The sequence below is a fragment of the Malassezia japonica genome, chromosome 4 (genome assembly GCF_029542785.1).
Source record: "Malassezia japonica chromosome 4, complete sequence".
Lineage (NCBI taxonomy): Eukaryota > Fungi > Basidiomycota > Malasseziomycetes > Malasseziales > Malasseziaceae > Malassezia > Malassezia japonica.
Window position 1 is genome coordinate 79,422 of NC_083373.1, and position 12,457 is coordinate 91,878.

The 12,457-nt window shown below is 66.6% G+C and overlaps 6 protein-coding genes across 6 annotated transcripts; 2 read left to right on the forward strand and 4 right to left on the reverse strand.

The window, feature by feature from the left end:
• Positions 1 to 2: 2 nt before the first annotated feature.
• MJAP1_002405 (cathepsin D) lies at positions 3 to 1,301 on the reverse strand (the record flags this gene model as incomplete). The annotated part of the gene is made up of 1 exon (XM_060266342.1): positions 3 to 1,301. One exon carries the CDS (start codon positions 1,299 to 1,301, stop codon positions 3 to 5), a length of 1,299 nt encoding a protein of 432 aa, XP_060122325.1.
• Positions 1,302 to 1,369: 68 nt separating this feature from the next.
• RAD23 (UV excision repair protein rad23) lies at positions 1,370 to 2,551 on the forward strand (the record flags this gene model as incomplete). Its single annotated transcript, XM_060266343.1, has 4 exons — positions 1,370 to 1,588; positions 1,611 to 1,782; positions 1,826 to 2,505; positions 2,528 to 2,551. 4 exons carry the CDS (start codon positions 1,370 to 1,372, stop codon positions 2,549 to 2,551), a joined length of 1,095 nt encoding a protein of 364 aa, XP_060122326.1.
• MJAP1_002407 (dihydrofolate reductase) lies at positions 2,552 to 3,301 on the reverse strand (the record flags this gene model as incomplete). Its single annotated transcript, XM_060266344.1, has 1 exon — positions 2,552 to 3,301. The coding sequence occupies one exon, from the start codon at positions 3,299 to 3,301 to the stop codon at positions 2,552 to 2,554; it is 750 nt and encodes a 249-aa protein (XP_060122327.1).
• A 32-nt stretch (positions 3,302 to 3,333) lies between these two features.
• Positions 3,334 to 6,114, reverse strand: EFR3 (plasma membrane localization protein; the record flags this gene model as incomplete). Its single annotated transcript, XM_060266345.1, has 1 exon — positions 3,334 to 6,114. One exon carries the CDS (start codon positions 6,112 to 6,114, stop codon positions 3,334 to 3,336), a length of 2,781 nt encoding a protein of 926 aa, XP_060122328.1.
• Positions 6,115 to 6,212: 98 nt separating this feature from the next.
• MJAP1_002409 (uncharacterized protein) lies at positions 6,213 to 7,689 on the reverse strand (the record flags this gene model as incomplete). Its single annotated transcript, XM_060266346.1, has 2 exons — positions 6,213 to 7,294; positions 7,317 to 7,689. 2 exons carry the CDS (start codon positions 7,687 to 7,689, stop codon positions 6,213 to 6,215), a joined length of 1,455 nt encoding a protein of 484 aa, XP_060122329.1.
• A 52-nt stretch (positions 7,690 to 7,741) lies between these two features.
• MJAP1_002410 (uncharacterized protein) lies at positions 7,742 to 12,391 on the forward strand (the record flags this gene model as incomplete). The annotated part of the gene is made up of 5 exons (XM_060266347.1): positions 7,742 to 8,014; positions 8,037 to 8,156; positions 8,179 to 8,477; positions 8,607 to 8,959; positions 8,982 to 12,391. The coding sequence occupies 5 exons, from the start codon at positions 7,742 to 7,744 to the stop codon at positions 12,389 to 12,391; spliced, it is 4,455 nt and encodes a 1,484-aa protein (XP_060122330.1).
• Positions 12,392 to 12,457: the final 66 nt, after the last annotated feature.

A 12,457-nucleotide genomic window follows, 5' to 3' on the forward strand; every position in this document is an offset into this window, starting at 1 on the left:
CCTCAATGATAGACCATCAGCAACAGCAGTGCAACAAGCAGCGCGAGGGGCGGCCTCGCGTGGGCGGCCACGCCAGATGTCAGGACCGCGGGCGAGGACTCGGTGCCGTTGTTGTGCTCGTCGCGCAGCGAGGCAAGGCCTAGGCGCTTGGTCTTGCCGCCGTCAAAAATCGTATAGACATTTTTCATAAACGCCGCGCCGATCAGCCAGCGCGCCAGGCTGGGATCGCCGCTCAGCTCAAACAGCGCGCCGAGGCAGCGCATCTCGGACGAGTTCGTGCTCGAGGGGCCGATCACCAGCACCTCAAAGTCGGCGTGGTTCACATAGTACTGCCGGCTCCCGAACGAGAACGAGATATTCGGGCGCAGCGAGCACGGGTACGAGTAGTGCCCGGGATTCGTGGCCATGGGCACCGCGCCGTGGATGTGCGCGTACACCGCGCGCACCGTGTCGCTCGGGCCGCCAATCATCGCGGTGCCCGAGTCAAAGCTCGCGGTCGTGTGCCCCCGAAGATGGATGCTTTTGCCGCCGACCGCGAGGCCGTCCATGGGAATGAGCCAGTGCTTGGCGTCCTCGACGTTGATGTAGTTAATGTCGCCGTCGTAGAGCGACGCGTTGGGCGCGCCCAAGGACAAGAGGCCGCCCGCGTCGCCGTACTCGGCCGTGCCCAGCGTGTTGTCGCGCTGGAGGTACAGACTAAAGACGGGCGCATCGAGATTCGCATTCTGCCAGAACGGCTTTGCGTTGATCACTGACAGGCTTTGGAACGCGAGGCCGAGGATGCCGGTAATGTTTTTCGGCAGGCTCAGGTTCGCCGCGTTGGTCACCACGCCCAGCCGCTGGCTCTGCGCGACAGCGTGCCCGATCGAGACGTGGTCGCTTCCTGCGTACCCCTTGACACTCCCGGTGGTGTACGAGAGGGAAAACTGCTCCTGATCGCGCTGAAACGTCTTGGAGTTGTGGGTGTTGTACGACTTGGACGACAGCCAGAGGTCCGCCGAGCCCGTATCGACGATCACCGTGTGTGTATTTCCGGGTGTGCCGACGCTCAGGTGCACCGTCCACATCCCGTCGTGCCGAAAGTTGGCCAGTGACGCAGGGACGGCGCTGCGGCGCGCGATGCCTTGGGGATATTTATTCGCGACGTACTGCGCGTGTGCATCGATCCATGCTTTGAGCTCAGAACGCGACACTCGACGCTTTGGCGCAGGCCCTCGTAGCACAATACTGCTCTGCTCACACGCAACAAGCAGCGCAGCAGCGAGGCTGCACAGCCAAGCCGCCCACACCCAACGCAGCATGAGGAAGGGTTCGGCCGCCTCCACCCGCTGACTAAGGGCGCCCGCGAGGACACGCGTTCCTTGTGACGATGAAGCTGTTGGTGAAGCCGCTGGGCGGTGGAAACTTCCACCTGGACGTCGAACCGAGCGAGAAGATTGCGTCTGTCAAGGAGCAGATCCAGAAGAGCCAGGGCCATGCCGTGGACCTGCAGAAGCTGATCTTTTCCGGCAAGATCCTCGACAATGACAAGACCATTGAAGAGTACGGGATCCAGGAGAAGGACTTTTTGGTCGTGATGGTGTCCAAGGTGCGTTGCCGAACTAATGTAGCCCAAGGTTGCGAAGCCTGTCAAGGAAGCGCCGAAGGAGGAGCCCAAGGCAGAGGCCACGACCAAGGCCCAAGAGGCGCCGAAGGAGGAGCCCAAGGAGGAGCCCAAGGTGGCGCCTGCGTCCGAGCCCGCTGCCGCCGCATCCGCACCCGCCGAGGCTGCGCCTTCGGGCGGTATTCAGGCCGCCTCGTTCTGTACGTTGCGTAACTAACGCAGTGTCCGGTGCCGAGCTCGAAGCCGCGGTGAGCAACATGGTCGAGATGGGCTTTCCCCGTGAGGATGTGCAGCGTGCGATGCGCATGAGCTTCAACAACCCCGACCGTGCGGTGGACTACCTGATGAACGGTCTCCCTGCCGAGACGCCTGCCGAGGCGCCCGCCGCGGAGCCTGCTGCGCCCGCCGCGCCTGCGCCTGCCGGTGCCGCTGCGCCTGCGTCGGACGCCCCGCGGTCAGGCAACCTGTTTGAGCAGGCTGCCGCGCAGACCGCGCAAGGTGGCGGCGCGTCGGACGCGCTCCCCGGCGAGGTCGACAGCCAGGGCCGCCAGATGATTGATCTGAGCAACCCCCAGATTCTGAACCAGCTGCGCACGCTGGTGCAGCACAACCCCGCGGCGCTCCAACCGCTGATCCAGGCGCTCGTACAGAGCAACCCCCAGCTGGCCGAGGCGCTGAGTGCGGACCCCGAAGGTGTCCTGCGCATGCTTGCCGGCGACGAAGGCCTCGAGGCGATGGAGGGCGAAGAGTCGTTTGACGTCCCTACGCTGCAGCAGCTCAGCGAGGAGGACCGCGGCAAGGTTGAGCAGATTATGGCGATGGGCATCCCCGAGAGCAAGGCGATTGAGAGCTACTTTATGTGTGGCCGCAACCTCGAGATGGCCGTGCAGTACTACTTCGAGGTACGTTGTGCGACTCACACAGAACCCCCAGGACTTTGAGGACTAGCTATAGTTTCGAATCCGAGTTCTCCTCCTCGCACGGTGGCGCCGGGATCGTGCGCCAGGCGTCCGGCTGCCCCGAGCGGAAGGCCTCGATGTAGTCACGCACAAAATTGCGCCATGGCGCAGGTGTCGGCAGGTAGTGCCCCCCCCCGTGCTCGGCCACACGCACATTCGAGCACACCTCGACTAGCGTCTCGGTGAGCTGCGGCGGAACAATCATGTCTTCTTTGCCGCGGATGATGAGCGCCGGCGTTGCAATCTTGGCGTCCATCAGCGCCTGGAACGCGTCCGGGCGCGCGCGGAAGCCCGACACGGATATCATAAAGCGGAATCGCTCGCGCTGAAATGTCCCGTGAAAGTCGGGCACCAGCTCGGGGTGCTCGAGCGCGGCGGCGAGCACGCCGGCGAGGCACCCCCCTTGGCTGAAGCCCAGCACGCCGTCAAACGGGCCGAGCTCCTGGAACTTGCGCTCGAGGAACTTGGCCGTGTCGGCCCACCCCTCGTACTGGTCATTGTTGTGGCGCCACCACGCCAGCGCCTGCTTCTCAATCGGGTCGTCGGGGTTCGGCGGCCCCGGCTCGGGGTTCGCCTCGCTCGGCAGAGCCTGCACCTGGATCGGCGCGTCAAGAAAGATCAGGTCGGCTACGTCGCGGCACGCTTTCTGCAGCGCACTCGTGCGCTTCTTGAACGCATGCCCGTTCGACGCAAAACCGTGCACGACCAGCACCCGGAGTTTTTGGGCAGCGTCGATCATTGTGGACGAACGTGGAGGTGACCATTACAAAACTATGCGAGGACCGGAGCAAGGCCGGTGAGTTGGTGCTCAACATCGGTCAGGGGTGCAGCGCCGCCGACAGCCGGTGCGAGCTGGCCCGTAGAAGCAGGCAGCGGCGCGGCTGGCGTAGTGTACTCGGCCGGCTGCGCGCTGTATGCAGCAGGCGCCTCGGACGCTGCGGCCTGCGTCGTGCGCGCCGCGGCGCTCGGCGCGCCGGCTGCGTACGCATCCTGCGCATGGCTCGTGTACGCGCCCTGCGTCGGAGCGTACGCGGCCGGTGTGGCGGCGTACGCAGCGCCGCCCGCGCCGTACGACTCGCCGCCCACCTTGTACTTGTCTAGGAGCGACGCGACGCTCGGGCGCGTGTCGACGTGGCCGCCCGACACGCTGCCGCGGCGGCGGCGCGAGCGGCTCGTCATCGTAGAACGCGTGTCGCCGAGCGACACGTCGCCGTCTTCCTCCGGAAGCGCATTGCCGCGGCTCGGCGCGCGGTTCATGAGCGCCATGCGCAGCTGGCTCACGTTCATCGAGCCTTCGCGCAGGAGCGTCGGGGGCACGCGCGCCGCGCTCGTCGCGCGCGCCAGGCCGCGCTGCGGGCTCGTCGCACCCACGCGGCCGATCGGCTGTGCGCCGATCTGCGCGTCCTGTGCCGCGACGGACGTCGTCCAGTTGCGCAGGAGCCAGGCGCGCAGCGTCGAGGAGTCGCAGTTTGTCGCAGCCTGCAGCGGCGCGCTCGACGCAAGGTGCTCAGCGACCGTCTCGACGTCCGGCTGCTGCGCGCCGGCAGCGAGCGGTGAGGCGCCAAAGCGCGAAAATGCCGGCGCCGCGCCAAATTGCGCCGAGAGCGTCGGGCGCTCGAGGTCGACGTGGCCGAGCGGCTGGAGAATGTGTGCCTGGACATAGGACACGAGCGCGGGCACGCTCCACAGCTCGCCGAGCTTGGCGAGAGCGAGGCCTACGACCCAGCGTGCCGCGCGGCACGCAGGCAGCGCGGCCGCATCCGAGCGCGGCGCAGCCGCGACGCGGTCCAGCGCAAGGAGCGCAGGCACGGTGGCGAGGAGTGCGGGCGCGGGCGCCACCATGTACAGCGCCTCGAGCACCGCAAGGAGCGCGGCATAGTCGGCCGGTACCGCGCGCAGCTGCGATACGTCAAAGCGGCCGTCGCCGACGGCCACCGCCTCGAGCGACGCGCCCGGCGAGAGCGTCTCGCGCGAGAGGACGACGTACGCGTCGGCCGTGAACGCGTGCAGGAACTTGAGCGAGTCGCTGTCCGGTGCATAGGACGCCTCGCCTCGCGCGAGCGCCTGCTGTGGGTCACTAGCAAGATCGAGAAAGACGAGCAGGGCCTGCAGGTACGTGAAGCGCACCGCCGGGTCGCTCGACAGAAGCAGCGACTCGGTCGAGCGCCAGGCCAGGAGTGGCACCGGCGTGAGCGCGTGCGCGCGGTCGGCGTGCGCGAGGCGCACAATGGCCATCTGGCAGTAGAGGAGCGCCCGCAGCGAGTTGTCGCGCTGCTGCGGCGAGAGCGGCGGCGAGGCGCTCTGCACGCGGACGAGGTGCGCGTTGATTTGCTGCACAAAGTCGGTGAGCTGGTCGGCGTACACGCGGTACTGCACGAGGTGGCCGATCGCGTCGGCCGTCGCGCCGACCGTCGGGTCGCTGGGGTTGTGCTGGACGTGCGCGAGGAGGAAGTGGATATGGCCCTCGAGCACGTCGGTCATGTTCAATCCGACGATCTCGATCTTGTTCGCGAGGATCGCGTGCAGCGACTGCAGGAGGCGCGTCGCACGGAGGTCGCTGCCCTTGACCGACGACGTGCTCAGCACGTCGACGAGCGTGTGCGGCACGGCGTAGCGCGACGCGCGGGGCGTCCAGAGCGCCAGGAGGCTCAGGAGCCACACGGCAAACTCCTCGTGCGCCCACTGCTGGCCGCCGTTTGTGTCGAACCAGGCGAGGGTCTGCTGGATGATGGTGCGAATCTGCACCGCGTCCGCGCCCTGCACGATATGGCGCAGGAGGATGAGCGCGGCCGACGTCGTGCTCTCTGCATCTGCCGGCTTTTCCGCGGCGCTCGGCACGGCGAGGTTTCCGTCCTGGTCCGCAAGCGCGGCCGTATGCTCGAGGGGGTAATGCGCCGGGCTTACCGTGTCGAGCACGCCCGGCAAAACGCGCTGGAGCAGGTCCGGAAACGCGCTCGAATAGAGCACGCGCGAGCGGACGATGCCCTCCATCGCGCCGAGACCCGTGAGGCGCGTGTGCTCGTCGACGTTGCCGCGCACCATCACCTGGATCTCGTCCAGGACGCCGTACACGGAGCGCGGAATGCTCTCGTCGATCTCGAGCGCGCCGGTCGGCAGCGCACGCGCGTACTGCGCAAATGTGCTTGCCGCGCGGCCGCTGATATCCGCGTCCCACGCGGCGTGTCCGCCGCTGCCCGGCGCCGAGGCCTGCAAGCTCTCGCAGAGCACCGTCTGCACGGTCGGCGCGAGGTAGGTGAGGCCGCCTGGCGAGGACGCGACGAGCTCCTTGAGGATGCCGATCGTGAGCATCAGCCCCGCCTTGACGCGGTCGTTGGGCACGGAGCGCATCGCGTTGCGCTCCACCGTGCTACGCGCCGCAAGCAGGTGGCCGACTTTGGTCAGCTTGGCCGGCTTGTTTTGCGCATAGTAGCACAGGCGCCCGAGCTCGTTCGAGTTCGGACGGTACTCGGGTGCGGTCGCTGCGAGCGCCTTTGGCGCGGGGTAGCAGTCGTCGACCAGCTTCTTGTGGTTCGATTTCGGAATGCAGAGCATCGCACGCACAACCCGCCGGAGCGAGGGGAGCCGAGGCGCACGAACCCCACGCGAATCTCTGTCACGTGCCGGCCGGATGCGACCGGCCGGGCCACGTGCTATGAAGCGAGGTCCGCCTGCCAGGCGAACCATCTATAGGCGCCGGTGAGGAGCGCGGCGAGGAGAAAGACGCCGTCAAAGAGCGCGCCAAATACCCGCTGGAACTCGGGGAGGGAGGCGAGGAGCGCGCTGGGGTGTGCCCGCGCGTTGCCGACGCTCGCGTGCAGCTGGATGAGCGCGGCGAGTGTATAGATACATAGGACCTGCGCCGTGAAGAGGACCAGCAGCTGCGCGCTGATGCCTGTCGACACGGAGCGGATAAGTGCAGAGAGGGTGCCGAGAAGGACGCGCATGCGCATCACAATCAGCGCGCCGACAAACAAAAAGCCGATGCGGGGGGCCCACAGCGCGACGTCAATGTCGACGCCGAGCATGCGCATCGCGTGCGCGAGACACGTCGAGACAAAGTCGGGCGACGTGCCGCGGTAGCCAAAGAACACCAGATTGAGCATGCACTGCGCCACGCGAAAGACACAGTACACGGAAAAGACGTGGCCCGAGACGAGCACGAGCTTGCCGAGCGCCGTGCGCTGGTAGCGCGCGCGCCGCTCGTGTGCCTGTAGCATCTCAAGATCGCTGCGCATTGTCGTCGCCATCGCCTCGAGGCCGATGATCTCGGTCTGGAGCGCAGCCAGCTCGCGGTCCTTGGCCGAGCGCGACCAGAAGCGCCACGCGCTCCGCGGCGCGCCTTGTGCGAGCTCGTCAGCGAGTTGCGCGGCGGTCGCCTGGCTCTGATGCAGGTCGCTACACGCGCGGTCGAACGACGCTTGAGCGGACGCCACGTCGCACTCGCGCCAGCGCCGGCGCTGGCGGATGGTAATCAGCTCGTACGAGTCGCAGATGGCGCCGGCCGCGGCGCTGCCGGAAAGCACGGCAATGAGCGTGATGCCAATCACGCCGGTGCGCGCGAGCACCGAGCCCAGCACGCCGGCCGTCGACGGGACGACCGTCGAGGGAAGCGGCACGCGCAGAAACGCCCAGCACCAGCCGACGAACAGCGCCGAGGTCGCGGCACTGCGCGTCGTGAGCCACGCGGACCTGCTCCCGTGCCGAAAGCAAAGAAGAAAGCATGCGCCAAGCGCTGTGTAAGAACATGTACGTACGTAGGCCCAGCACGATCAGCGCGAGCACCGCGGGGAGCGACAGGCGCCAGTTGGCCGCAATCCACGGCGTATTTCCATAAGCGTGCTCTAGCAGCACGAGCGCAAAGAGCATCACACTCTCCTCGAACGCCACACAAAACATGGCCGACGAAATGTTGAGCTGGCGCCGCACGGCGAGCACGTATTCCTGGGCGCGCCCTTCGGACCGCGCACGCGCATGGGCCACGCGGGGTAGGGCGAACGAGTCCCCGGCACTAGTTCCGGGCTCGAGCGACACATAGTTGACCTCGCCCAGGAGCCAGGGTAGCGCAAGTAGCGCACTCGCGCCGAGCGCGCCGCGCACCAGCAGCACCCCCACCCACCCGAGCGTCATGGCGAGGGAGCTAATATGTCACGTGACCGCACCGCGCGCCGCGCGACCCGCCATGGACGACGACGCGGTGCGCACGCCCCGGCGCGCGCTGGACGACGGCTTTGACTCGACGTTGGGCGACGCGACCGAGACGACGAGCTTCCACAAGGCGGACGATTCGCTGTTCCAGGTCCTGCGCAACACGCCCGCGCCACGCGAGGCGCGCAACGGCGAAGAGACCGAGAGTGCCGAGCAGGTGCAGCGCCAGCTGCAGCAGCTCCAGCAGCTCAACGCGGTATTTGAGTCGTACGAGGCGGCGCTCTCAGGCGGCGTCGACCAGGTCGAGGTAGGTGCCTTGGCTTACCCAGACCTTTGCGAAAAAGATCCGCGAGACCGATCAGCTGCTCGACGCCTACGTCGACCTACTGAAGAACGCACAGGCGCGGCGCACGCTGCTCGCCGAGCCGACGTGGCACGGCGCGACCAAGGTACGCATTGCCGCTTACGCAGGACGCCGCCGACTACGCCGCCGAGCAGCGCGAGGCGCAGCGGAGAGAAGAGGCACGAGCCCGCCCGCCCGCCAAGCAGTCGATGCGCACATCACAGCGGCCGACACGCGGCGTGCCGCGCAGCACACGCGGACGCGCGGCGCCGGATCCAGGCCGCACGGCGCCTACGCGCGCCGCGACCTCGCGCGCACCGGCCGGCACGGCCAGCGCGACGGTCGCGTCGGCGCGCCACCCCGGCGCAAGCACGACACGCGGCGCGCGCCCGGCGTCGGGCCTGCCTGTGCGCGGCGCACCGAACCGGTAGCCTGTACCATTATGTAGCACGTGACTAACACCCTGGGCGCGGGGTGCCCCGGGGGTTCGTTGCCGTTGACGATGAGTGCTGGATGTAGGTCGTGTAGCTGACGCAGTGCAAGCGCCCCTTGCGAGTCTGCGCTTGCTCGATGCGCTTCGCACCGGCGATCGTGCGACGATCGACTCGGTGTTACAAGGCCTGGACGTGTCGCAGCCCCGGCCGCAGATCGAGTCGCCGTTGCACCTCGCCGTGCTGTGTGCGGAGCCGCCGACGATTGACTATGTGATCAAGCAGTCCGGTATCGATCCGAACATGCAGACGAGTGATACACGCAACACGCCGCTGCATCTCGCGGTTGACAGCGACCGCCTGGATGCCACGGCGCTCCTCCTGTCGCTTCCGACGATCAACGACGCGCTGGTGAATGCGGACAACAAGACGCCGCAGCAGCTTGTATCCTCGCCGGACATGACGCAGCTCCTCCAGTGTACGTAGCACGACTGACCCAGCCGCGCGCATGGAGCTCCGTGGGCGCATCACCGACGCGCTCGAAGACTTTGAGCAGGAAGTGGCCCAAGGCACGCTCGACGGCGCGGCGCACAACAAGCTCCTCGCGCTCGTGCAGCTGCCGCGTGTGAATGCGGTGGACCTTGCGTCGGCGAGCCGCACGTCGGGTGACGACGTGCTGCACGCCGCCGTGCGTGCCAAGGCGACGCAGCTTATCACCGCCTGCGTCCGCCACGGTGCGGATCCGTTTGTGAAGGATATGAACGGGCGCACAGCCGACAGCGTTGCGCCGGATGCCAGCATCCACGCGCTACTGCGCCAGCTGACGAATGCAGAGGTCGACGAGTCGATCGCCGCGAGGCAGTCGCCGACCTACCGCGGCTTCCTCGGCAAGTGGACCAACATGGTCGGCGGGTACAAGATGCGCTGGTTCGTGCTCAGCGACGGCATCCTGTCCTACTACCAGAGCCCGGACGACGAGGGACGCCACGCGCGTGGCTCGATCTACCTGCGCTACGCCAAGATCATTACCGACCACCGCGAGAGGAACCGCTTCGAGATCGTGAGCCGCATGGGCAAGGGCATGAACAAGCTGTACCTGCGGGGCAGCGACTCGGCAGAGTCTGTGCGCTGGATTCAGATGCTCGAAAAGGCGAAGCGCTCGGCAGAGGAGGCCGACGTTAAGGACCCGGTCGAGCGCACGCGCAGCCCGGCCGGCGGCCTCGCAGCGCCGCGCCCGGTCCTCGCGCCGATTGCTACGCAGGCGCCCAGCCTCGCGCCGCCGCCACAGCAGCCGCCGTCGGCCACGTCGCCGCTCTCGTCGCACCGCCCGAGCATTGCTGGCTCAGAGGTGGGCACGCTCGACGATACGTTTGACATCCGCGACGACCACTCCGAGGTGGCGTCGCTCGACGGCGACCAAGGTATTCCGCACGGCAAAGAGTTTGCCGTGGTCAACAACATGCTCAACATGCACTTTGACGTCTCGTTCCAGCTCCTCGACCAGCTCGCGCAGTCGACCGCAGGCACGTACGTCGCGCCCCCGGTCAACACTCCCGAGGGGCTCGCCAAGCCCGTGTCGCAGCTGTCGCTCGGCGGCCAGAACACGGGACACAACGAGATTATCGACGCGCTGCGTGCCTCGGTCAAGGACCGCTTCCGCCTCTGGCAGGAGTACAATGCCATGGTCCAGGACCGCGAGAGCTATCTCAAGGATCAGCTCGAGCGCGAAATTGCCACGCGCAAGCTCTGGGAGGAGCAGATGACTCACCTCGGTAAGCAGCACAGCGAGCTCGAGGGCAACCTGCACGATGCCGTGTCGGTGATTAGCTCGCAACGCAAGGAGCTCAAGCGCGTGCAGAACGACCAGATGGCCGACACGGTCAAGGCCGGCGGCGAGAACCTCTCGTCGGGCATCACGGCCGCAGTCGGCGGTGCGGCCGCAGCGGTCGGCGCAGTCGGCACGGCCGCGACGTCGTTCTTCCAGAAGCCATCGCGCGAGTCGAGCTTTGACGACGTCGACGACGAGTTCTACGACGCGGTCGAGTCGGGCAACCTGCCGAACCTCTACGTCGAGGCACCGCTGTCGGAGCGCCAGAACTCGATTAACAGCACGTCGCAGCAGCAGACCGGCGCACAGCCGCAGCAGACCGACGCACAGTCGCAGCAGACCGACGCACAGTCGCAGCAGACTGACGCGCCGCAAACGCAGGAGCCAGAGGAGCTCACTGACAAGGTCGCGCAGGACGAGCGCCGTCCTTCGATGCGCGAAAAGGTCAAGGCGGCTGCGGGCGCGATCGGCGGTGCGGGTGCGGGTGCGGGAGCAGGCGCCGGCATTGGCGAAGCGATCAAGCGCAAGATGGGCAAGGACAAGTCCGAGCAGCCGCAAGACCAGCCGGGTCAGCAGGGTGAACAGGGCCAGCAGGGCCAGCAGGGTGAGCAGAGCCAGCAGAGCCAGCAGGGTGAGCAGGCCCAGTCCCAGCAGGGCGCGTCGCAAGACGCCGAGCAGGAGCAGGACACGTCCAACTACCCCATGGACGAGCCCGGCTTTGCTCCGTACGAGCACCTGCGCGAGACGCTCCCGATCAGCAAGGACAACCGCCCCTCGATGTCCTTGTGGTCGATTCTGAAGAACAACATCGGCAAGGATCTTACCAAGATTTCGTTCCCTGTCGCATTCAACGAGCCGACGTCGATGCTCCAGCGCATGGCCGAGGACATGGAGTTCTCCGAGTGCCTCGATGCTGCTGCGCTGCAGTCTGACTCGACGCGCCGCATTGCGTACGTCGCCGCCTTTGCCGCGTCGAACTACAGCTCGACGATCGGCCGTATTGCAAAGCCGTTCAACCCGATGCTTGGCGAGACGTTTGAGTACGCGCGCCCCGACTTGCACTACCGCTACGTGAGCGAGCAGGTGAGCCACCACCCCCCCATTTCCGCGTGCTATGCCGAGTCGCCGACGTGGGAGTACATGGGCTGTGTCGATGCCAAGTCCAAGTTTATGGGCCGCACCTTTGAGATCCGCCCGACCGGTGTCGCCCACGTGCAGATGAAGGTGAAGCCTGACTGGGTGCCGCAGTCCAAGCGCAACGCGCTCAAGCACGCGCCGAACGACGAAAACCTGCTCATGGAGCACTACTCGTGGAACAAGGTCACGACTTCGGTCGGTGGCTTCATCGTCGGCTCGCCGACCATTGACCACTACGGCGACATGACCGTGGTGAACCACGTCACGGGCGACAAGTGCACTTTGACCTTTATGCCCCGTGGCTGGCGCGGTGCAGACTCGCGCGAGATCCGCGGCAAGGTCACCGATGCTTCCGGCAAGGTCGTGTGGGATATTGCCGGCCGTTGGAACAGCCAGCTCGTGGCGCGCCGCGTCGACAGCGGCTCGAGCAGCCTGAACCCCGACAGCAAGGTCGGCAACGCGGACCCCGTGTCGAGCAGCCAGCAAGACACCCAGCTGATCCTGCTGTGGCGCAACAGCGAAAAGTTTGCGTCGCCGTTCAATCTGACGCCGTTTGCCATCACGCTCAACTCGTGCCCCGAGGATCTGCGGCCGTGGCTGCCGCCGACCGACTGCCGTCTGCGCCCCGATCTGACTGCGTTCGAGCACGGAAAGTTCGACAAGGCCGACGAGCTCAAGGTGTACCTCGAAAACTTCCAGCGCGAGACGCGCCGGAAGCGCGAGGCAGGCGAGCTGCCCGCGCACAAGCCGCGCTGGTTCGAGCGCACGACCGACCCCGACACCCACGCGCAGTTCTGGAAGCCGCTTGTCACCAAGGGCGAGCACAACCGTCCGGAGATGAGCTACTGGGTGGAGCGCATGAAGATCGGCTCCGAGCACGCCCACGGCAACACCGAGGCGCAGTGGCCCGAGTGCGGCCGCATCTTTGGCGAGTATTCCAAGTAGTGTGTAGACCCGATGTAATTCCCGATGTATCGTCAGCGGGAGGGCTTAGTCAGCACAGGCCACTCC